This window comes from Vidua macroura, chromosome 16, assembly GCF_024509145.1.
Source record: "Vidua macroura isolate BioBank_ID:100142 chromosome 16, ASM2450914v1, whole genome shotgun sequence".
Lineage (NCBI taxonomy): Eukaryota > Metazoa > Chordata > Aves > Passeriformes > Viduidae > Vidua > Vidua macroura.
Genome location: NC_071586.1, coordinates 6,896,809 through 6,921,219, shown reverse-complemented (window position 1 = coordinate 6,921,219; position 24,411 = coordinate 6,896,809). Strand labels below are relative to the sequence as shown.

General features: G+C 37.2%; 1 protein-coding gene across 3 annotated transcripts in view; it reads right to left on the bottom strand.

Annotated features, from left to right (window-relative positions):
• PARN (poly(A)-specific ribonuclease) overlaps positions 1–24,411 on the bottom strand; it is a 45,837-nt gene that overhangs the window by 10,897 nt on the left and 10,529 nt on the right. For all 3 annotated transcript variants that reach the window (XM_053992199.1, XM_053992201.1, XM_053992200.1), the window contains 8 exons: positions 23,929–23,972; positions 23,409–23,451; positions 21,633–21,708; positions 20,425–20,535; positions 20,270–20,339; positions 13,980–14,035; positions 10,728–10,814; positions 6,341–6,415 (listed from right to left, as the gene is read on the bottom strand). In XM_053992199.1, the coding sequence (XP_053848174.1) occupies positions 6,341–6,415; positions 10,728–10,814; positions 13,980–14,035; positions 20,270–20,339; positions 20,425–20,535; positions 21,633–21,708; positions 23,409–23,451; positions 23,929–23,972 (562 nt within the window). The remainder of the gene's footprint in view (positions 1–6,340; positions 6,416–10,727; positions 10,815–13,979; positions 14,036–20,269; positions 20,340–20,424; positions 20,536–21,632; positions 21,709–23,408; positions 23,452–23,928; positions 23,973–24,411) is intronic.

The following is a 24,411-nucleotide window of genomic DNA, read 5'->3' as shown; positions in this document are numbered from 1 at the left end:
TGAAGCCATATGGAGAAGTCTAAGGAGCCACACAGATAAAACAATCTTGCATGGTGTTGAATTGAAGAGCAGCTTCTTGTAGGAGTTTAATACATTTTCTTTGATGCTTTTTTAATGGATGCTGTCCGTATTGCCAAACAAAGCAAATACAGTTAGGTCATTCTGCACTCCCAACAGAAGAAATGCACTGCTAGAATGCTCCATGAATTCTGAAAAACTGAAGAGAACTCAGGAGGGCTCTTTACTTTAAATTGTAAGAGATGAGACAAATCTTTCTGTGAGAAGCCTGACCTAGTAACCAACACCATGTGGCTGCATTTCACATTAATTGCAGCCCTAAAATTTCTGTCTGATAACAGAATAACAGTAATTGCAAATTATTTGAGGAAAAGCATTTCTAGAGGATGGCACCTTCCCTCACTATTAGGCAAGACATCAAACAGGCTGACTGTGATTGAGTGGTCCAAGAGGAATGTGTACAAAGATAACCTTTTGTCAAGTCCTTGCTTTTATGCACAGTAACATCCTGACAGATGGCCACTGACAATATTAAGCCTCTTAATAAAAAGACAAATATGTTGGTGAACTGTGTAGGTAAAAGAAAAGCCACAATATATAAATAAAATGAGCACACAGAGCTATACAGATTAAGGCTGCAATACTAAACACTTAAGCTTATGAAATACTTTAGTAAAATTTCACCTGTGAAGCCTTTAAGTGACCTCTGTATCGATGCTGCATTAACCTTATCTGATCATGTTCTACTTAAAACATGGGACCACTGCCTCAGCCAGAGCAACAGTGTGCAATTAGTGAGTAGCTAAGGCAGTATTTTGTTTTATTCTCAATACTCACCATATGGTTCCATAGCCTCATTTATTGACTACTAGGGCTATTCATGCCACATGTAACAATCCAGAAGTTTGCCACGGTGACAAAAGTGCACATGCATAGTCCAGTATTTCAAAGTAAAACTCAGGAGTGGAAGCAGCAGTGCTGTGTGCCTATTTTATCAACAGAAAGCAGAAGACTCAACATCCCAAATTAGAGGACATCTTTTAAATTAACCTAAATTGTATTAAATTGTCCCCTACAGAACATTCAGGGCTGAGTTCTTCCACAGCAAATGTACAAGTATATTCTCAGAGAAGCCATAAATCCTAAAGAAACGTGTACATGATCACGTAACCATGGACATTATCAAGGTGTAAGCAGAATTCAACAATATGTTGTAAAATATTAGTGAAATTGTCAATGTAACATTAATGGCCCCTTTTGTTAACCTATATACTGTTTTCAGTCTTTCAAGCATACCAGGACAATTTCTGCTGCAGGGCATTAAAATGTTAACACACATGACTAATTAGCTGGACTAGAGTCTCTTAAGTATATTTGATAACAGCAACTATCTGCAGGCTGTACCCAAACTGATAACACCAATTTGTACATGGTGCTGCCCATCCCTTTGTTTTCCTCTCCTGTATCACCTTAAGATAGAAGGTGCCTATACAGATTCTAAATAAAAGAGCATTGTACAAAGATTGTCCTCTCTCTTAGTATCTGAATGCAGAGCAAGGGGCAGTATCAATGCAGGGACAAAGCAGATCTTCACCTTGCAAAGGAGGATGGCAAGTTACAGAGCAAACCAAAATGAGGCTTTGAACCTCCATGTTGGAGAGCAGGGGAAAATGGACAAGTGATCTGTAAGAAAATGGTTTTACAGAAGGAAGATAAAGTGCTAAGTACAAAACATGCCAAACAAAGAGGAAGGATCCTTATGCAAAACTTAAAATATTTTCCTTAACAAAGAACAGAGAGGACAGCACAAGTCCACTGAGGCATTTCATGCTGTGCACATGTATGTAGATTGTTATAAAGCACTTTAACTCCCTTATAGATTAAGTTATTTAGTTACTGAAAGAATTCAAGCTATCCCTTCTTTTTAGACCAGCAAGCTGAACAGTCAAAGCTGGATGACAGCATTCAAGGAAATCACAAAAAACAAGGGCTTAACATTGATCCAAAGCATTAACTGAGGACTCACAAGTTAACTGCACAGAACAGTTGAGGGGCTGAAGTGGTTGAAACACAAATACTTCAGGTTAATCCAATTTATTCATTAAAATAAAATACTGAGTTTACTTGACAGTTAAGACAAGCTGAAGTCTCTCCCATTTCCCCCACCATTCCCAGACTATCTGGATGAAGTCTAGACCCTTGTATGTCACAGAATCATTGAAACAGTACTTATTCCATACTAACCTCTCCAAATGAAAAGTCAGTTTTACAAATACACAAAGCTGGAACAGCATCCAAAGGCAAACTTATTTAGCAAGACAAAAATCTTAAGAGTCAGAAGTTGTATGCCAAAAGTTAGTTCTGAAGTTTCTTGTGTTCATCAGCTCTAACAGTGCACAGATTTATCTTTTGCCACACACTTAACAAATGTGCTTCATGTTTGACAGAAATGCTGATGCCATTTGCAGTGTAACTTGGCAACAGTAAGTTTTGTCTCCCAGATGTCCAACTAAAGGAGTATCAACCATTTAACAAATTCTTATTAATTACCTAGTTTGATCAGCAAATCCCAACAGAACGTAGACTGTGTTTATTGTCCATTATAGTTTTCAGGTGCTTGTAGCCTGGCAATCAGTTTACAGCACAGCATATTGCAAAAAGTTAAGACAAATCAGAGCCATCTAAACCACCACTTTCATGATCCTGTTATTGTCTTTAAGATGACATTGTGGCAGCCCAACAGTAAGAGGGACAGAGCCCACTGGAAGCCAAGAACCTTCCCCTGGCAAGGGTCAGCTCCAGCTTGCACAGACAGGCATGGCAGGGTGACTGTTCCCTAGCATCTGTCCTGCTGCAGCTTCCACTTCAAGCTATAGAGAGTGTGTAAATATGATTTTATACAAGAACAAGCCTTTTCTACTCATAATAAATCTGAGAGACTGCCAACGTGAGAGTCGCATGAATAACCAAATAAAGTGAAGATTCTTGGACATTATCATAAGCAACAAAATGAGAAGTTTAAGGCATTTGACTCTTGTTTCCCAAAGTTTCTTGTTTGTGTGTTTTAAAGCATGCCATATTCAGTTGGAAAGTTCGAAGCAGCTCCAAAATTGCCTATAAAAATACTGCCCTTTTCCCTACTTCCTTTTCAGAGGAAATAAAGTGGAAGAGAAAACAAGTCTTTTTATATTATGCAAAGATTTATGGGTCCTTCAGGGTAACACTTAAAGAATTAAAACATTGGAATGCACATTCTCCCTGGCAACATAAACACTACTGATTACTATGTGAAATGTGAAGAGCTGCTTATTAGCTAAATTCAGCTAATCAAATGTGTACTTTATAAACAGAAAATCTTACGGGCCAATGTTTCATCTATCAGTTTTGGACTAGGTTTTAATGGTTACCATCCATATTACCTAACTCAGGCACGTTGTCTTAAAGAGCACTGGGGGATGAAGAGATATATTTTATTCCCTACATATTCAAAATGGATTTTTGAATCTGTGAGAAATCTGACATATTCCCAGGATGCTGATGAACAAGTTTTGAGCCCATTTAAAATACTGAAACCAGGAGAGCTAGAAGCAACCAAAACAGCACAGCACAGCAGCAACAGCTTAAGCAAAGTGCCACATTTTGAGAGGTCTGTCATTTGTAAAGGTTAAGCACGATAATTAATTATTTGAGATATGAAAGACAACTATCGCCATTTCAATACTACCCTTAGATACAGTTACAGAAAACTAGTCATACAGACAAATCATATTTCAGGTTCTATCGTAACACCTATGAAGCTGAACAAATTTAAAAGGCATTGGAACAAAACTGTTAAGAAATCAGGCAGATCCATCAACTGGTTATGTGGAGCATGCACATCAAGGGACGATGGCAGATCAGTCTTTAAGTGATCTGCTGTTCAAGTCTTTAACTTCATCTTAGTTCAACCAAATATTCAGTATTTGAACCACCGCTGCCACAGAAAAATAAAGACACCTCCCAGATGTGAACAGGGCTTCAGAATCTAATAGAGTCAAATCAGTTAACACTACATCCAGATAATTATAAAACCAGTCCCATTTTCATTGCTTTTTCACACACAATTTCCTTATTAAAAAGATGCAAAGCAAGTCTGGATATTTTTATAGTACTTAGACTCCTCTGTAATGGAAATCTGAACACTTTAGGGGAAACTTCCATACACTTTTCATGTTCTCAATCCATTTATGTCCCATAGATGTTCTTGTTGCACTTGTGTTTTCTTAACTATACATTTTAATAGCAGCTCAAAGTCAGAAACCTCTTTAAGAGGTAAGCATAGAAGTATACCCGCAGCAACATCTTGCCTTGTATTCCTATTGTTTCACAGTCCTCCAAATGGACTTTTTATAAAGTCCAGAAGATGCAGACATTTATAGGAACAGGTTAAAAAACAGGCCACATTATAGTTTTTCCTAGGTTCTTCACTTAAGTGTAACTCACTAAATCACAAGTACAAACAGTGACTTTTATTACCAAAACAATTCATTAAAGAATTTAAGAGCAGGGAATAGAATACCAGAATTGATTTTAAAATGCATTTATTACAGAAAAAAGCCCCCAAAACCCAAATCAACAAAATACCAAGAATTTTAAGCAATTTTATACTAAAAATCATACAATTTTTGGTAATTGAGGTTGCTTTATCCGCTTGGTTGGCTCACTGCTTTCAGTACATGAATTTCTACTAACCTGATTTCATAAAAAATTTATGAAAGACTATTATCACCTGAGCTTTCAAACAAATAATATTTCCCAGCACGTAGGCCACAGAACAAACCTCCCTGCTTGTCAAAGCACAAAAAAAGACACAGAGTAGTGGCAGAAAGATTCAGTTTCAATGTTCTGCAGACATTCAGTTCTTTTCCAAAATACGTAGCTGCTACAACAAAAGCAGAACAAAAAAACAAAAACCAAACCTAACAACAACAATAAAAAGTAGTGGTAATAGTGGATATGCCAAACATTTAGACAATGGATAACTACCTGAGGTGACAGCAGTGAGGAATTTACTGTGTCAGTATCTAGGAAGGCTTTAATTGACATAATTATTTATCTGGAACTTCTCATTAGAAGTTATTTCATTCTTATATCTATATATGGATGAGGAAACAATGGCTGTGGCTGCTATGAAGCAATTGCTGTAAGGAGGCTGCTGGTGAGCCCTCAAAATCCTCTGCAGAGCTATGAATGTATGAGGAAGTATGATAAACACTCCCAGGATATTAATAAGGAATTACAGAGATGCACTGATTGTACATCCAGACCCTTAAAGCTTCTTTATTTGAGCTTAGTAAGGATAGATGATGGTAAACTGAGTGGGGTTTTTTAATCTGTTTTATTTCTTTTTTTAATTGTGGGAATTCTGTCTGAATAGCTCTTAAGTGCAACAAAATTTTAGCCAGTTAATCAGAAGTACTACATATACTGCTGCTCTCACTGGCCCCACAGCATTTGATGCAAGCATTTCAGTAAATGGGGGTGACACTACCAGAACATAGCCCAAATAATCATCTAAAATGGCCTGCTTCCAGCCATTGTTCCCTGCAGTAAGGTTATGGGTCAGAACTCAAATAAATGCCAAAAAGAACTAGAGAAACCACTAAGAGCTTGTGGATTCAACTACAGTCAATCAAAAATATTTTAAGAACTCCACCCCAAAGCCATCCCCAAAACAACATAAAATCTCCAAACCACAAACAAACCCAACACACCAAGAAGACTGTTTCCCCACATAACTAACAGCATTATTTTCAAAAGTTCAAACAAAAATTTAAAAACTTAGGTCTGGAGAGACTGCACATTGTTCATATATAGACTGCAGACACATTAGCAGTCCAGGCTCTTTGGACACTCTTTTTTTGCATGTGTTCTACAATGCACCAAAAGGCTTCTCACTGCATTTCTTCCTTGTAAATGTAAACCAAACTAAATGTGTATCAGGCCAAAGGGTACTTGGAGGTGAAGACCACAAAAGTCTTTGGTAGTTATGCTCTGTGCAAAGTAACAGTAAATAGTCTCAAAAAATACTGCACCAAGTGAAGAAACAAGCACTGTTCTACCTACAGGTTTAGGTACTTGGAAGATCGTGGAATGAAACACAAAACTCTTGAGCAAGTCCAATTTGGGCTTGTCTTTGCTGCCACACATGTGCTGCTGCTATGGAAGTCCAGTTCCTCCAAGCAAGTCAGTGGTTTTGCCTTCGAATCACAGGCCCTGCTGGCTCAGAGCATTTTGCAGGAGCCAGTTAAAGCATTAAGGCTGAAGTAAATCCAACACTCACCTATTTGTACTTGCTCTGGCTGGCTCAATGAGACAAATGCTGATGTATCATCAATCCACGAAACCTGAATGTTACCTAGAAAAGCAAAAGAAGTTTGTATGACTATTTTTATTTTAGACTCAGTCACAGATTTTTATCTGTTATGCCATGACATAAAAAAGCCAACAAAGAGTAACTGGACTTGAGAAGGCTTTTGTCCACTCTACAGGTGTGTAGTTCATACCCAGTTGCACAAGAGCCTGGAACTGTTTGGAAAGTCAGGGCAGCATGAGCATCCTGTATACCTCCAGACCCTCACATCCTCCCTTCATGGCTTCTATATGAGTCGACAAAATAAATTGAAGTGATTTTCTGGGAATTTCGGCCCTTCGCTCAAATAAATAACAGCTCTTTGAGTGATGATAAATTTCAGTTGAAAGGGGTAGGTAGAGGATTGATCATGCCAATGGAGAACTCCACTGTTGGGACACTAAATTTTCCAACTCTGGTTTGTTTGAATCCCACTACACATAATTTCCTGGATGCAAACTAAAAACTTAATTTGAGTCAATATGAGCACAAATGCACAAAATCATGGACCTCATTTAGAAGCTGTTACAATGGAACAGTGACTGGAAATAAGTCCCTCTATTCATCAAGCAGTTAGTGCATTTTCTATGTGAATGGCTTAAAATGTCACATTAGCACTAAAAGAGCTCATAATCAAGCAAAAGCAGAGGAAAGGATTCCCATTCCAGACACAAGGTCTTATTATAGTCTGAAATCCATCTGCATCTCCTGTGCTTACATCTCCTGTCCTTATCTAAGTGCTTTACTGTTAGTACAATTTAGATATTGAAAATTGGTGCCATTTTTTCACTTAGACTAGAAAATCAAGTTATATATAATGTTACACCACCATTTAACCTTCAGACATTACAAGGTTAAAAACAATGATGTAAAAGGGCTTAAAATACATTTATTCTCAGTTGCTTAATCTATTGAAATCTAATTTAGTCTACAGGTTACAAGGTTATAGAAGTCTCTTCTGAAATCCAGCCAGATTATAAACAGATTTTCTAATTATATTTTAAAAAAAGCCTAAATAGATTTCATTTGCATGCTATACATTTGAGTGGCCAGCTATTTAGGAGTTTAAGTTATAATTATTTTGATCATTGCCAAAACCATAATTAATTCAGTATGGTTTCTGACATCTCCCTGTACTGAAGGGTTAAGGCTGCTATTAAGATGAGCCTACATCATGAAGTTAGAATTCCTTTAAACATTTTTTAGGGCACATAAATTCAATTTCTAATAAGTCTGCCTTTGAAGAATACAGAACTTTGCTGCCTATGGGTAAGGCTCTTTGGTGTAGGGAGAACATCCTTTTGGCAGGACACTAACATTTCACAACACAAGGAAGGCCCAAACTGACTCGTGACTGCAGCTCAGAACTGTAGTGCAATTTGGTAGGACCCCGACATGAAGTTTCCTTTAAAGGACAGAAATTACTGTGCAAACTCGTACTGCTCTAAATGCATGGGTAAGTCTTTGCTCTGAAATTATTTATGTATGAAGTTCTCCAATTCTGTATTACTAATTACACAATTTTCTAAGCAATCATTTCAGACATATTCTGTTGTAACCCTGGAACAGATAAATGCTGTCCAGATTGCGTCTCTTTCCTATATATACAGTTTATTAATTTCAATCTTCCTGAGCAGACTGAAAGATAGATCAGAAAGGAAAGTTCTCCTGAATACCTTGTAATTGTGCCTTCAGTATAAAATAAGAAAGAAGATCAGGCAAAAAAAAATCTCCTGAAGGGATTCAGCTACTGTTCAAATAGACTTCAGTGTCCATGTTTTCACTAAGTGCCAAATAAAAATAAATTAATAAAAATCCAACCTATTGGCGGCACATAATTTCCGTATCAGATCCTTATTTATTGTTGCAGAAAGGCTGATGCATTCCATGTGACTTCTGACTTTGTATTTTTAGCTAATAAAGGGTTTCAACACCTGCCAACATATCTTGCTTTTATACTCAGATTTATACATTTTAAATACAGAATTAAAAGAAAGTCAAACATTAAATAGCAGACACTGAGTTCCAACCTGAAGCAAACCACAACAAATGCTCTTATGCAACTCTCCATGCTTAAGATATGCTCTCTTCAGACTGCCACATTGCATCATTGCAGAAGTAAGAATTTAGGAGAGATAAGATTAATAAATTAAATCATTCAGCAATACTGCTAAGCACTCAGTAAATATTGTGCATTTCAAAAGTATGGTGAAATGCAAATAAAGATCTGGAAAGCAAATGCAGCTGCAGTACAATATTTAGCAATCACCAGAGCCTCGTGCCAGCTCACTGCAAGGCCAGGGCAGATAAGCCATGGACAGCAATGTAATGGAACATCAGCTCTAGAGAATAAACCAGGAAATTTCTCTCTCTGCACTTCTGGAATACATCAAGTCTTCAATACTTTGAAGAATGCCACTAGTGGTGGCACTCGTGGACTATGACATGACGATGGAAGTAAAATGTATTTATTTTATAAAGAAATTTGAAAATTCTCCATATATTAGCTCAAATATGCATACAAGATTAAATCCACAGAATAAAATCATACTGATGGATTATATCATTGAAACACTTTCCTTTTTATACTCTGTTCTTGTACATTTCCTACATGACTTCTACTGGCAATTAAGCAGTAGTTTTTATAATACTTTGATAGTATGAGTTTTAATCAAAAGCCCAAAGACATTAATTTAAATAGAACTTAAGGCTATACACTAAAGCTGTATTCCAGCAAATCCTATTTTAATGACTTCTTATTTCACATCAGCATGACCAGATAAACAATGCAAATGTAACAATCTAAAGTCTTCTAAGAGACTGATTAGTGCTGCAAGTACTTGTACAGTGAAACTACATTCACCCCTGAGACTATAAAAATATCTTGCATGAACAGGTGTCCACTTGGTATGCAGGCAGTCCTGAAGGATTTCAGATTCATGAACATCCCTTCTAGAGGAGCAAATGTAAACCAGTTCCAAGTGTGACACTGTAGCCCTTTCAGCTGTTTCACCATATTTTGTTAGAAGCTCCGTGGAAGATTATAACTCTCCTTCAATTCATTCTAAAATATTTTTCTGTAAAATTTGACTAATACTTCTTAATTTCAAGACACTTTGCTTTAACTGATGTAATACCTTAGGATAATTCATGTCTGTTACTGCCTTTTTTTTTTTTTTTTTTTAAGCTTTTGGCAAATCACTCAACCTCACGCTGTACCACTCTGCCCCTATCCTTACAACTGGAAAAGCATGGGTACTTCTGTATTCCAGAATTTTGGGAGGAATAATCTGCAGTTTGTTTTGAAATACTGTGGCAAAAAGAGTTTAAAAATATATAGCTTAATTATCGAACCTGGAGTTTGTAAATGGAAATACGGAAACATTCAGCTCTAAATCTGGAGGAGTGCGGGAACCGGCAAGTGCCAAAGCGAGCCTTCGGCGGTGTGTGAGCGCGCCCCCTGGCGGCGGTGGCCGGCCCCACGCACGGGAAGCGGCGGGGCGGAGGGGCAGAACCCGCCGGGACCCGAGTGCAAACCGCGCTCCTTGGCCGGGGCAGGGCTCCGGGAGAACCCTGCCATTTCTACACTCTCGCCTTCCACCTTTCCCAGTCGGGGCTGTTCAATCCTATCCACTACACTGACCCCGGCTGCAGTGAAGACCGAAAGCTCACAAGGAACTGAGGGAGCTTGATGCAGCTCCAGAGACCCTGCACAGACAGAGAACCAAGCCACAAGAGATAAGGAGCAGACCACCATCAATTAGTTCAGCTGGCCGGGTACCTACATTTCATACTTCTACTTAGTAAAGCAACAACAGGACTACTGGTCCTCAGTTATTAACTACCCTTTTTGCTGTTTCTTCTCACTTGGATGGTGTTCACAATCTGGAAATCAAATTGGCTATTTTCAAGCTTGATTGCTTGCCTAGATGCTCTCATGCTAGAGTTTGGCTGTACACCAGCTGCAGGATGAACCCTGTTCCTAAAGCCTCGATCTACCTCACACCAATCCCCATTCCCTTTTTCCACCTATATAAACTCTCCTTTCACGAGAGGCTGTAAATAAAAGAATAAAAGATCCACAATATTCAACACGCACCAGATAAAGATTTCTAAAGAGCAATTAATAAGAACAGTAATTTTCAACATATCTTTACAGGAGACCAAATCCAAAAATTACAAAAAGAGATTCATCATTATCTACACTAGGAATAAGTCTGCGCCCACAGACTGAAAATAACAAAACAAACCGGAAGTTTAACTTGTTAATAATAATAAAACAAAACCAAATCAAAAAAAGACAGACTATATCACTCACCAAAGGCACTGAAAAGCTGGTATAGGTCACTAGTCTTCCACTCTTTGGGAAAAGTAACGTGAAGAACATGATCTCGTTTGGGCTGCACTACAAAACAAAAATGCTTTTGTTAAAATAAGAGTCACTGCTAGTATCTTTAGAATATCCTAAAACAGTCATCTAATGTGGTCATGTAGCTTTTTTCTTTTCTTTCCTTTTTAAATAAGAAGACAGGCCAAGATTTATGAAACTGCATCAGGAACACTGAGAATGTACCTGCACTTAGACATGAAAGAGATACTAAATCCTACTAGCTCATCTGCTTAAGAAATTGAAACGGCATTTCCTGCAGTGGGAAATGTCCACAAATGTAGTCCTTCTTATCCCTTGCACCAAACCAAGTTCAAGGACAGAAAAAAAAAAGAAAAAGGGAAAAAAAAAACAAAACCAACAACCTCTTCATGCTCCACCTTTAAAAATTCTTAGCAATGGTTCAAATTTTGCCATTTTTCTGTTAATAAAAACTTCCTGTGAAACAATGTTCAACTCAGTTTTCATATAATATTTCCCACAAAATTATTTGCAGATCATTAATTAAGCCTTTCCACAGGTATCTGCAGAGATCTATTTTGTTATGTACGACACATTGCTAAATCTTACATGTCGTGTTATGTTTGATGACAGAGGCTGAACCATTAAAGCTGAGTGCTCCACTTTGCAATGCAGTGCTCCAGTTTATTCAGGGTAACTCAAGGGTTAACTGCACACAGCTCGATGTGATCAGATTTTAATCTGACCACCTAGTAACACTCTCAGGAAAATCTCTCTTCTTCTGGCATAGAGACATAGGGACTGTTTTTCATTTTAGTGAATGATTAGTGACTTATCCTCCTGAATTCTTCTGTAATGCAAACTTTTCTAGTTTCTCATCTCCTTAGCTTTCAGCATTAAAACTGGAGAGCTTTTCAAGGTGTATCTCATTCATAGAGCAGGTGTTCAAAATCAGACTATTAGCCACTTGTTATTGCTAAGTGTTTTAATCTGTTTCATCTAAACAAGTGGATTAGTCTGAGTTGACCAGAAACCCTCTAATAATAAATTACAGGTGTACATGAGCACTGAGAGTGCAGACAGGCTGGACAGACACAGGAGTAGTTAAGGAAAGCAATCCCTTCATGAGCACAGGTGAAATCCTGTTCCCTAAATCTGCTAATTAAACAAAAAGGACACATTTTTTAAGGGCTAAAATTCAATTATTTTTCATTATACAAGTCAAACAGCAAAACCCCACAAGCAATAGATCAATTCACTGCTGTACAGCTTACTGAACAGAGAGTAATTCGTAGTTAAATTATTTGTAATCCAGTAGTAGAAAATCATAGCATGAACAACTCCAGTTTCAGATATCACAGCCCTTTTATATTGATTAGAGAAAAGAAACCTTCCTGTATCTGTTTATTCTTAAATTCAGTGAATCTGCTGTTAAAATCTGAACTTCTTGCTACTCAGGTGAAAAGTATTTGATTCTTTTCTTTTTTTGCAGTAATTTTGTGCAGCAACTTCATTCCTTTACAGGAGTTTTTAACACACAGTAACAAAAGATGATGAAAGTCACATTCACATATTCAATACTATTTAACTTAGCACATGTTACTGAAATCCATTATTTCAGGGAAGATTGCACAAACTTGCTATTTCACTACATGACAAACAGAAACATACAAATTACAACAGTCACCTAGTCAGCTGTGCCTCATCTCTTTTTTAAAAATACAGATTCCAAGTGCACCTTCCACAGAAACCTGGCTGTTCTCTTTAGGTGTCTTTGCTTCTCTGCAAAATGGTCCTCCACAGAGAACCACAGACTGCTACCTCAACCTACAGTGGTGTTTCCATCTCAGAACAGCAACTAAAGTGGTTAAAACAGCCAGCCCAACTTGCCACCCCTGCAATGCTTTCTGTTTTGAGGCTTAGAAAGCCTCCTTGGCTCAGGTTCTCCTAGAATATCTGCATCAGTGTGTTCTACAGGAGTGGCTTTCAGATAAAAGAGACAGACTTTCAGAGGCAGACTCTTTTTTGGCAACCCTTCTTGGCAAAGTATCAAAACAATCCTGTAAGTTGGCCAGCAAGTGGAAGTAGCATCTTTACAAATTAGTAGCTTTGGCACTCTCTCAATGACCCAAAGTATTTACCCATTCTTCCACTAAGTATCAAACAGTTGGGGAAGGAAGATGCAATGTAATTAGATTACCATTCCAGCAGAGCCAGAGCTCAGTGATCTGACCACCTAACTGAATTTAAAATTAAATTTATGCCCTTACAGCATGTATTTTCCTCTCCAACGTTGCTTCCATCTCTCTAGAACTGCATTCTGTAACTATTAGACTGGCATCTAATAGAGTCACACTCCAGTCTGAGCTTTCCAATGCAAGGAGTGGAAAGTGTGTCCACATCAGTACTGCTTCCAAATGGGTATAATTTTCAAGACATTGTGTATCTGACTCCTCAATATAAAATTAAGCTTTTATCTAATCAAGGACCAGACTGACCTCCAGGGCTTCACATTTTCCTAAGTCAAGGCATCACTGGGAACCCTCATCCAAAGTTTCCCCCCTAATAATGAAACATCCCGTAACAATAAGGACATTTACATTAGTAGAATCTATTTTAATTTAAATATATGATCAACTAATTACAGCTCCAGGTCTGTAAACTGAAATAACCAGAAAGGTAGAAATGTTTTAAGTAATATTTTTCCATTATCATAATCCCACGTGGCAAAAGAATCCTGATGTTTAGGCTGAAGTTAAGGAGAGCTACTACTGCACGGCAATTGAGAAACAAAGTGGCCACAAGATTTTCAGAACTATTTGCTATTCACTAGTTCTGTATTTACTGCTGGGGTGAGAGGACAGTGTTAAGATCCCACTTTTTATGTCATATGGTACATAAGAATAACAGCTTTATTGTTATTTTGGGTTGCTAATTTCAAATTCTCACATTTAATAACATTATCTTAATTTGTTCTTGTCAGCCCCCTTTATAATGCAGATTCTCTGGTCAAAGTTGAAGAATTTCTGAGTTTACTATTTTGTTAAAGGAAAACAAGGGAGCAGATACATTTAAATCATTTCATAACTAGCTAAAAACCTAAACACAGCTAACAGATATGCTGATAACCTTGCTTTAGATATACATAATTAATCTTTACACTTCCTTCTCCAGGAAGTGTGTCAGAATGGTACTACTTTTGCAATTAAAGAAGCTACTTACAGTCTGGTCCTTCCAAATTGAGATATGGTATGTCCATTACTCTCATAAGAAATAGCCTAGAAGCAAAATGGAAAAGAACCATTAGCAAATTTCTGCCTGAAGATATTTTCCTTTTTACAGTTTTTTTACATGTTTCTTCTAAAGAAGCAGAATTAACCATCCCAAACTTATCTTAAGGTATGTTAAAACAAAACAGACCCTCTAAGCCTCTTGTCTAACATCAGATTCAAAAATTACTTGGCATCATGCCAGGAATCATACTTATTCAAGAAAACAAGGCCAAAAAAGGCCCAAATTCTACTGCTGGAAACAATAAGTATGAGCAGGGAAGGAACATTTAACAAGTGACAGCTCTGTGCAGTAGAAGCCCCTTGCACAGTGGGTAGTGCAAACGCTGCCATCATTCTAAATACACATAAATGCCCCCATTTTCTGAGTACTTCAACATGCTTTAGACAGAATGGATCTTAAAACCCTAAAACTGCAAAAGCCATCATGACTTCTTTGGTGATAACTGGAATGAGTCTTTTCCTCTTTAACATGTATCTGAAGAGTTTCTCAGAACATTCAAGAAATGCTTTCAGAGCTCTTACTCAGCTCTAAAAACTATTTCCTTCCAAAGTCAGATGAACAGCTTAAAATCCTGTCATAGGTACAGATGCCACATTGATGTTACAAGACATTTGCTGTGTATAGTGTTCACTGGAAGGCTAAAATAAATAACTTTTCATCATAACTTTAAAAAGCTTCTGAAATGCTTATCAGATTGCAGTAACACCATTCAACCAAGTACTAACTGATGTAAACAGCTGAGTTTTCTTTAAGTATACAGACTATTTTGTAATTCCCTAGAGATTCTTTGTATCATACCACACTCACTAGTAGTTCCTAAGAGTTAGAATATCATGCCTTTATGATTCCCTGTATCACTGATAAGTCTACTGGAATGCAGTTGTTAACTTGGTTTTGCTACAAATAGGAAAAAGAAAAAAAAACCCAAACATTGGAGTAAAATGTACTGTATGGCAGGTTCACATGCGAGCCACAGGGTGTGAGAACTGACACCAGTTGTGCCACACACTGTCCCAGCTAATTTATCTTCTGAGTCTCAGGAAAGGTACAGTCTAACATACACTGCATCCCCCTGAGCACTGCAGCACCTAAAAGGAACTTTATCAATAACAATTATAAACATCTGCACCAATTAACTTCGGAAACTTCACCCATTCCAGTACAGCACGAGTAATGAAGACATTCTACAAGGAAGCCAGTTTCTTTTTATGGCCTTAGGTGCCACCGTCCTGTGGACTTGACTTCAACACAGCTGTCTGTCTAAACTGGACAGGAGTGGCTCCACCCAGAAAACAAGGAGGCACAGGGATCCCACCACAAGGGTATCTTTTATGGAATTAAAGGAAGGGGAAAACAAAGAGGGAGCATGGGACACATCCTCCAAGGAGCAATAGAAGTCCATCCTCCAAGCTGGACTGCAGACTGCCAGAAGAGGCTCAATTTGATTTATTACATATGATTTGTGCTTACATCTTCATCTGAAATGTCAGTGTCACTCTTAGTAAGAGATACAGCCCTCTTCAGACCCCAGTGCAGAGGATAAGCACAGCCTAAATAGGCTAAATACAGTTCTTCTAATTGTCAGTAAAAGCAGTTTAGTCTTTGCTGGATAGAGGATGTCCACCATCCATGCCAGGACAGCAAAAGTGGGAGGTTTTATTAAAAGAAAAAAAAAAAAAAAAAAAAAAAAAAGGCAGGTTTCTTTTAAGCTGAGTTATCTGAACAAACTTTTGCCAAGTTCTTGGATCCTACTACTTTTTAAAGCACTCAAATAATAAATTTTGTAGGTTTTCATAAAAATAAAGATGAAGTTACTAAAAACACAACAAAAATTTCTGGGGAGAAGACTAGTTAAACTTCCCCTCCCCCAGGTTTTATCATATTGAGGAAGGCAATACAGTGGCCAACCGCAAGAATAGCCTTATGCCAAAAAAATACATATACCTGAAATTAATTAGGATCAGTTTTTTATCCCCTGAGACAAATCCTACATTTATTTGTTTGGCCAAACAATTATGTTACTAAACAGCACATACACACACACTCTCCTTGTAGTCTAAATATTGATTTTAGTATTAAGTGCACTTCAGGTGTGTAACAGAAGTAACTGCATCTTGTAGCACTAACTTACACCACATGGATTACGAACACTGAGCTCCAACATAATCCATAATTAAGTATCCATAACTATGGTTCTAAGATTCCTCATCTATCTGCAGAACATTTAAATTAATAAGACTTTTCTGCATGACAGCATGAACTCTGTATTAAATCAGCTCAAATCATGAAGTTGTGAGTTAATGTTGTGAAAATCAGTGTCATGGCTGTATTTCTTTAAAAGCTAAGCAGACCAAGCTAAAAAAATGTTATTTCCTACAGTGTTTAGGGACTACAGCCAGATCACACAATCAGAGGACAGAGATCCATTTCTAAATCAGAACTATGAGGTATTTTGAGGAAGCTACTTGGAAAACAATTGTTTCTGTGGCAAGCTGAATAAAATGAGGAGAGGAAGGCCATCGTTGTACCAGTCACAGCAGTGCATTAATAGTCTCAAGGAGTCAACATTGTTCCTCTGCACTGAGCTAGGATGAAAGATTTCAGAGTTGTGTGGTGAACTGTGCAGAGAAACGGATCTAGCTGAAAAAAGAAAAAGGATTTTTTTTAACCCAGCTCAGTTTACCAGTCCAGGTCAGTGACTACTTCAGCCACATGTGGCTGCAAGCACAAGAATAGCAACTGTTTACTCCTACACTGAGGGTGGGAAGTTATTGGTCAAACTGCACAAAAACACACCAATCTCCTTTTGCAGTAATTTTGCAAAGAAAAGTAAGTTAATATAGAAAAGCTGAGGAATTTCCTATGCATGCCAGAGAACATAGCTCCCTATGAGAAACTTTCTACAAATATAGCACAAACCCAAGTGATCTGCATGGATTTTGGTTTCTGATATCCATTGTATAGGAAACATTTCTAAGCTAATTTCTATTTCTACAGACCATGATGGTATTCAGCTTAATAAAATAAGGTGTTCTCATTTCTTTACACCTCTTCCACCCCCTGCCTCCAGCTACATCAAAAGAATAAACAGCATTCAAACAACCCAAGGAGATACAAAAGAACATTGTCATTAAAAGTTTGTGAGGAGCGTGTGGGTGTGGGACAGGAAGATATGGAAGAGGCATTGCCCTAAACCAGTCAAAAAATTTCAAACCAACTCGAAAGTATATGAGACAATAACAGTATCCAATTACACACATAAGAGTTTAGATACTGCAATAAAGAGTCCCATCATCTCAACTCATAAATGTTCATTGGGGATTACTCACAGCAGACAAACAGGATTTTTCAAAAGATGTTGTATATACAATAAAGCATAAAGATTACAGAAATGCATCTCTGGAATTCCTGTCTTATTGAGTTGTTTATCATATAACTTACTGCATTATGCCTCAAAGAGCTAAACAACCCTAAGGGAAAATCTGTTTTTAATCAGTTCCACTCTCACAAAAGCCCTAAAATGAAAGATTTTACCTATGTTCATCATTAATCTGTACGAACATTAACATATATCCTGGCCATCATTCTTGAACAGCCAGCCAGGAAGTTCCATAATTTTGCTGACATAGTGAAAGACATCAAAATTACTCTTGAAAAAAGTATTATCTTCATTTGAAAGCTAAATTCATAAAAATCAAAGCCTGTTTTTTTAATTTTAAATTTACTAATTTAAATCACATTAGTGACAAGCCCATTGAAACAGGAAACGTTTCCAAAATCCTACCAATGACGTGAAGGTTTAATCACTAAACTGTAGTTAAGTATTAACATCTAATACACAGATATCTTGAAATTAAGACTTTATGTGCAACCCAAAGAATCATGGTCTGTTTTAAAGAACATTTTCAAGACTATCTGGATAATAGTTCAAACTTAGAACACTGCTTCTAAAACAGTGTTTTTACACTAAACTCCTCTGCGTAGTTTCTTTTAGGAAAAGCTTGTGACACGAGGTGTAACTTTCATTTGTTTAGGTTACTGTTTGCATGTTGTAGTTTGTGTTTTGCTTGAAGAACATGACTGCAGCACAAAGGAAAAGGTTTCCTTGTTCTGACTGCTGCCCACAGGATCAGGTAGAACTTCTGGAGGAAGATAGTTTTTTCCTCCCCAGCAGGAAGAGAGGATGTTCAGCTTGGGAAAGATTCTAGACCACAAACTAAAGACAAGGAGGTGTAGCAGGAAGCTGGCTGGCAGCCCAGAGCATACCTGCCAAAAAGCCCCAGAAGCAACACACTCACTAAGGGACCTTTAGGGAACTCTGAACTGCAGAGCCCTGGATGCTACTACAGGTGCTAAAAACACCACGTGCTGCAGACAGACACCTGCAAGGACTGACTGAACAGAGCAAAAGACTTGTTCATTTAAACCCCCCACAGCTCTGACTTCTGACATGTACTTACACATTCTTTATTAAAAAAAAAAAAAAAAAAAAAAAAGAAATAAGTTGTCTTATTCTGGTTTGTTAGTTTGCATTATGGGAGAAAGAAAACTAGCTTGAAAAATACAAGCCTTGGCCTGCTCACTGTAAGGAAAAGGTGACAGAGTCTCACCTCTAGGCTCTGACTTAGGTGATGTGGCAGATGTTAGATAGAATATGGCAAAGCTTATAAAATCATGTGAAAGTAAGACATGGCAAGTCTTCCAAGTTCCCATGATTTAAAAATAATATATAGATTTTCTGAAACAAGAAGCTACAAGTTCTGAAAAATGGCAGAATGGACAAACATTCTTTTCTTGCAAACAGTAATTTTCAGTTCTTGCTTAGAAAAGAAAAGAAAAAAAAGCAGCTGTTCTCCCTACAGTTTGTTAACTCTTCCTTTCTATACAGTCAGGCAGTTAGCCCTGCAGCTAGAACAGACACAGCAGGCTTCCTCTCACTCACTCTCACAACTTTGAAATGTCAGTCCTAGAGGAATGGCACATTTCAAGTACACAATTAATTTGAAAAGCTTAGATTTCATGTACTATTGTGACAGCTCTAGAAGTTGCTGTTTGTACTTGTTGCAAATGTGTATTTCTAGGAAGAATTTTGGTTAAAGATTGAAAAATTAACCCGGTCAATTGGTACCTACTACTTGACATGTGTGTGTTGGTATTACAGAAAACAGTCTAGTGACAAATCCCATCTTAAAATGAAATTGTGCTGACCAATTCTATCTTCACCTTCACATTCAAATCAAGCAGTCACTGTGGGTCCAGGTTTCATCTAGGGAATATCTGTAATATCTGCTAAAATATACGGAGTTACTGCCTCACATGTGTCAGAGTCAAGAGAATAACATAACAGCTGTCACTATAATGATCTGATTTTCAGAACAATGAAAGGTGAAAGCCACTGATCACAATGATTTTCTCATTTTTGTGGGCCATCTGAAGCTAAAATAATTAATTTTGCCAACTCCTCTACTACAGGTTTGAAAGGATGGAATTTCTCCTGAATTTAAACAGACAGAGTAAGCACTAGAATATTTTTAATTTTAACTCCTTTATGTGACAGATTGCAGCATCTTTAGAAGTTTCCCAAGGTAAAATCTACAGATTAATTATGTAAAGAATGGACTCTGGGCATAAAGGTTTCTAGATTCCCCAGGTCTTACTTCAATTTGTTCAAAGAGCTTGCAAGAAGATCCAATTCAAAAGCAAAATACTGCTTATAGCATCATCCCATAAATCATACATGTGTATTTCTTATGCCATCTTAAAAATGAGTTACCTGACAATGTTAATACCAATGCTTTGTGCTATTTGGACTGACATTACCATAGGGATATTTTAGTTTTTCCAGACTGCTGAGCACACTCAGTTTTCACTATCACCAGTTACTGAGGGTCCTACAACACAAAGAAAACCTGACCAGTTTTTCTTCAGTTCCACCACTTCCAAAGCTTACTCCAGAAATAATGGCAAGGCCATTAAAGCAGTCCAGGTACTCTTCTAAGTGTCCTTTCACAGGTCAGCAGAAAGCAAACAATCCTCCTCAAAAGAAAAGGTATTTACTTCATAGCCTCTCCACCATTACCAGCATGAATCAGAAAGCCAAAAAAACTTCAGTTTAAAGAAAAATGCACTTAGCTATTAATTCCAAGGCTAGAGGTAGATCTGCTGAAGCTGGTGTTGTACTGCCATGTTTTAGCAGGGTTTTTTGTACAACTACTTACTTGTTAAAAAAAGGTTCAATGAGTTTTGATCTAGCAGACACATGGTTTTTCGGAGGACTGAGGAATGAACCTGATGAATGAAGAATAAATTCAGTATGTAATAAGCAGCTACAGGGAGCACCAGAAAGAAGGTTTGGAAAAGATTTCACATGTACCTAGAAAATTAGCCATGGAAATGAAGCACAGTCCAGTAATGTAAGCATCATATCCTGCTTCATGGAGTTGTTCAGATGCTGTATCATAACTTGGAAATCCTTCTGCACTTTCTGAGGGGAAAAAGACATTTATAAACACACTATGATAAAGATAGTCCTGTATGCTTACCCACAGGTTTATTTTGTCAGCATATAACATCATTTGGGGAAGTTTATACAACTTTCAGAATCTTTGAATTTTCTTAAGTTCTTAAAAAACAGTTTTGTTTGGTATTTTTAAATAAGAATAGGTTCATAAGATGGAAAGTTTTTCCTATTAAAAAGCCCTTAGTCCCCAGACCTACTCAGCCAAAATGAAGTATTAATTTTAAGACAATGACAGTGGAATTCCCCACAAAGAGTATCTTTTTTTCCTAACTTGCATTTAAGAGAACAGACTTGAAAGCTTCACTATTAACCACTATTAATTGAAAGCTTCACTATTAACCAGACAGATGGGTCAGATTTTTCAATATATTTAAATGAAGACTAAACTAAGTGCTTTAAGGATGTCTTTATTGACAAATGCACTTGGTGCTTATGCTCTGCACACTCAGCAATATAAAAAAGTACTACTCATCTTGATTTTGATCAAGCATTGAAACTTTCCCTTTCAACATACTACACTCTACAGCATTCCTCTCCCTTTTCTAAATCAGCAGCTTAAGAAAAATTCCAGAACCTTGAGCTAAGCTTGCCCTTTGATTAAATATCCTTGTGTTCACCTCAAAGCAAAAAACCCTTTTTCCTACTAAAAGAACTTAAGTAATTCCTAGAACACAGATGACTGGTCGCTGCTGTATAAGTTTTCTTGGTTTTGTTTGTCCAAGTGCCTCTTGGAGTGCTCTGGTTTTGATCTGAAGGACAACCACCAAATGAAAGTTTTAAACAAATTTCAAATTAATCCCCAAAAATCAACCTAAAAGAAAAAATTCCATCATTAGAAGATGATGAACCTGCTGTTCACTGAACACATCCATTCGTTTACAGTCTGGATTCCTATTAACTTCCAGATATACTTGTAAATATAATTGCACTGTATGTACAGTGCCCTCATTTAAAGTCCCTTCATCAAAACACTAAGTATTAGCAGGGGAATTTATATTTCAGACCAAGAACAAAGATAATCAAAACAGCTCAGAAATAAGAGCATTTTGATATATCCTTACCAACTTTAGGAGGGCTGAATGGAACCTCTTTTAAACGCTTTTCCAGTTCTGCAAGCGATGTATTATTAATGATCTCCTGCAAGAAAAGCCATCATCAATTGTCAATGCCAAGCACATTTTCCCTGGAAACTGAAATCAAACAGGATTAAATGAGCATTTACTGCTGCCACCTTGTGTTCTCTAAGGATTTACACATAGCCCTATTTCAAACAAATGCACCAGAGGTGTGTCAAGACAAATTTCAGTTACCTTGCCTCACTTGCATCATAATGAATCATAAATTAATAAATGCTGCTCAAAATTATTGAGGGATTATGCCAAAGTAATATTTCTATTTGAATCTGGTTTCATGCAGGGTACACGTGGCAAGGGAAAAGGCAGCACAAACAGCAGGGCAAATATTATAAATACTGATCATAATGGTTAAAGGCATTCAAGATGAGAATTGAAATGTGCTTGCTGACTGGACATTCTTCAATAGTTTTACAAGTGTAAATGCTGCTGATTTAAAGTAATACAGAGACAGTGAAAGAAGCCTGACAATCAGAAAGTTGCTCCTACACTTTAACTTAGTTGAGTATCATCAGTGAAATCTACTGATGAATTATATGCATAAAATAAAAAGCCACAAAGATGTATTAGAGATTAAGTCCTTAATCAAATATATGTTGTCAATGGAAACATGCAGAATCAACAGCCAGAGAAAGCAAAGATCTCACAAAATCTTTCTTAAAGTTGTCTGAGATCTATGAGGACCAGATTTCCTTTGGTTCTCAATCAAGCTTAGCTGTTTACACTCATCGAGTCTGCAGACTGAAAAGTTATCAAGAACTAAGTACAATGAACAAGCTCAAATGATGCATTAACTTGGCATCCCAAAGTAGGGTTTCATAACAACAGGCTAAAAACCCAAGCATCTGCTGTAGACTTACAAATATCAACATAGCTGTACCAAACATAAAACTTGTGGAGGTTTCTTACTTTTCAGAATGCCAAAGCCTCTGTTCTTACCACAGCAGTGTGCAACACAAACCTGACAATACCTACAAGCGTATTTAATAGTGCTTCTTTGAGCAATGCTCTGGAGTCACAGAGCTATGCACAAAGGGAGATGCTGCTTCCTCAGCATGTTTTTTAATTAATTCCAGGGCATGTGGGAAAACAGGAGATTATGAACACTTATCTCAATACTTATTTAGAGGAATAAAACTCATGCTGTAAGAGATTTTAAGAGAAACTTGTAATTTTTTCCTCCTGCTGACTACCCACTGAGCAAAGGCCACAAGAGAACCTAAAGATGATAAAGCATTTTTCCAGACAAATCTAAGTTCAGCATTCACAGTACTCTAAGGCTTTGAATATACAAGAAGCCTCCAGATCCTATTTGTTCATGAACAGCACTTTTTTTATCTCCTGAGGGGACATGCTACTTAACAAGAAGAAAATAATCTACTTTATATTAAGAAAATATTATTTAAGAAAATAATCATACTTTACCTAGCAAAAACTCTACATATTTTGGAATCCAAAGCTGCTAAGTTACCATAAAACTTCAAACAAAAGTGACAAAAGTCACTAGTAGTAAAGTAAAAATTTGCATTCTACAAATTCTGTAAGTTTAGATAACGGGTAAAGAAAAATCGTTCTTCTACAATAAAAGGAGCATCACAGAAGATATTATTAGACATCTTTCTCTACAAAGAAGTATCATTTGTTTCAATACATATATATTAATGCAATTTTGTATCTTCAAATCTTTCTATAATATTAACTTACCTTAAAAGGTTGTGTACTTGCCATCAGTTTAGTATCCAGTAACCTAGAAACAAAATAAGAGCTAAATAGAAGAAACAGAAGAATGCCCATTTTGCCAAAAAATGTTTTAGTGTATTAGCTGGGAAACAGCAGATACACCCTACTGAAAATTACTGTTGGATTTGGAACAGCCAAAACATTCCTTGGCTTTGTTCAGCATGAGAAAGGACAGCAACCAAGGAACAGCAAAAGATGCAAACAACTAGTAGCAAATAAATCTTGTTCCAAATAAAGTGTAGATTCAAAACACCAAACATCATGCCAAACCCAGGGGAATAGCAAGGGTGCATCTTTTGCCAAGAAGTGAACCAACAGCACTGCTTTTCTGAAAAAAGCTGCTCAAAATTACTTTAAAAATTGTATTTATCTAACTTGATCCCAATTTCTTTTCCAGTAACAGCTAGAGTACAGGGCTAGGACAAAAACCATGAGCTTGCTACAACTATACTGAAATGGTTGAAAGTTTGAACTAAGAACTTACCGGGGAAAGACACATGATGTTACTTCCTTGAACTCACTTAGGTCCTAATTTAACATTAAACCGGAAGATAAAATCCAAGTCAGTGAACTGTTTACAGTCTCGGGAGGACAGAGAGCAGTAGTTACAATTATCCAAACAGCCTCTAAAAGTGAGCTACAGTAACTGAATTCTCACTGTAAGAGATGCATTTGTCGGCATTACCATAGACACCACCTGCAATTACACACAACTACACACTACGTGTTTCTGATTTGTCTGTCATTAGTAATAAAACATTCTCTCACTGCCAACACCTTATCCTATTTTATACCCTAGGTTACTTCTGATTCCAGCCCAGCTAACATTTCTTAAGTGCTCCCAGCATTTTGTATTTCAATGTAGTGGCTGCCTACAGGTTTAGATCTGCCAAGGGTCAAAAATACAGGAACTACTGACAATTGCTTACATTCCAACTTTCTAACTGGTCCCAAACTTCTTTTTCCC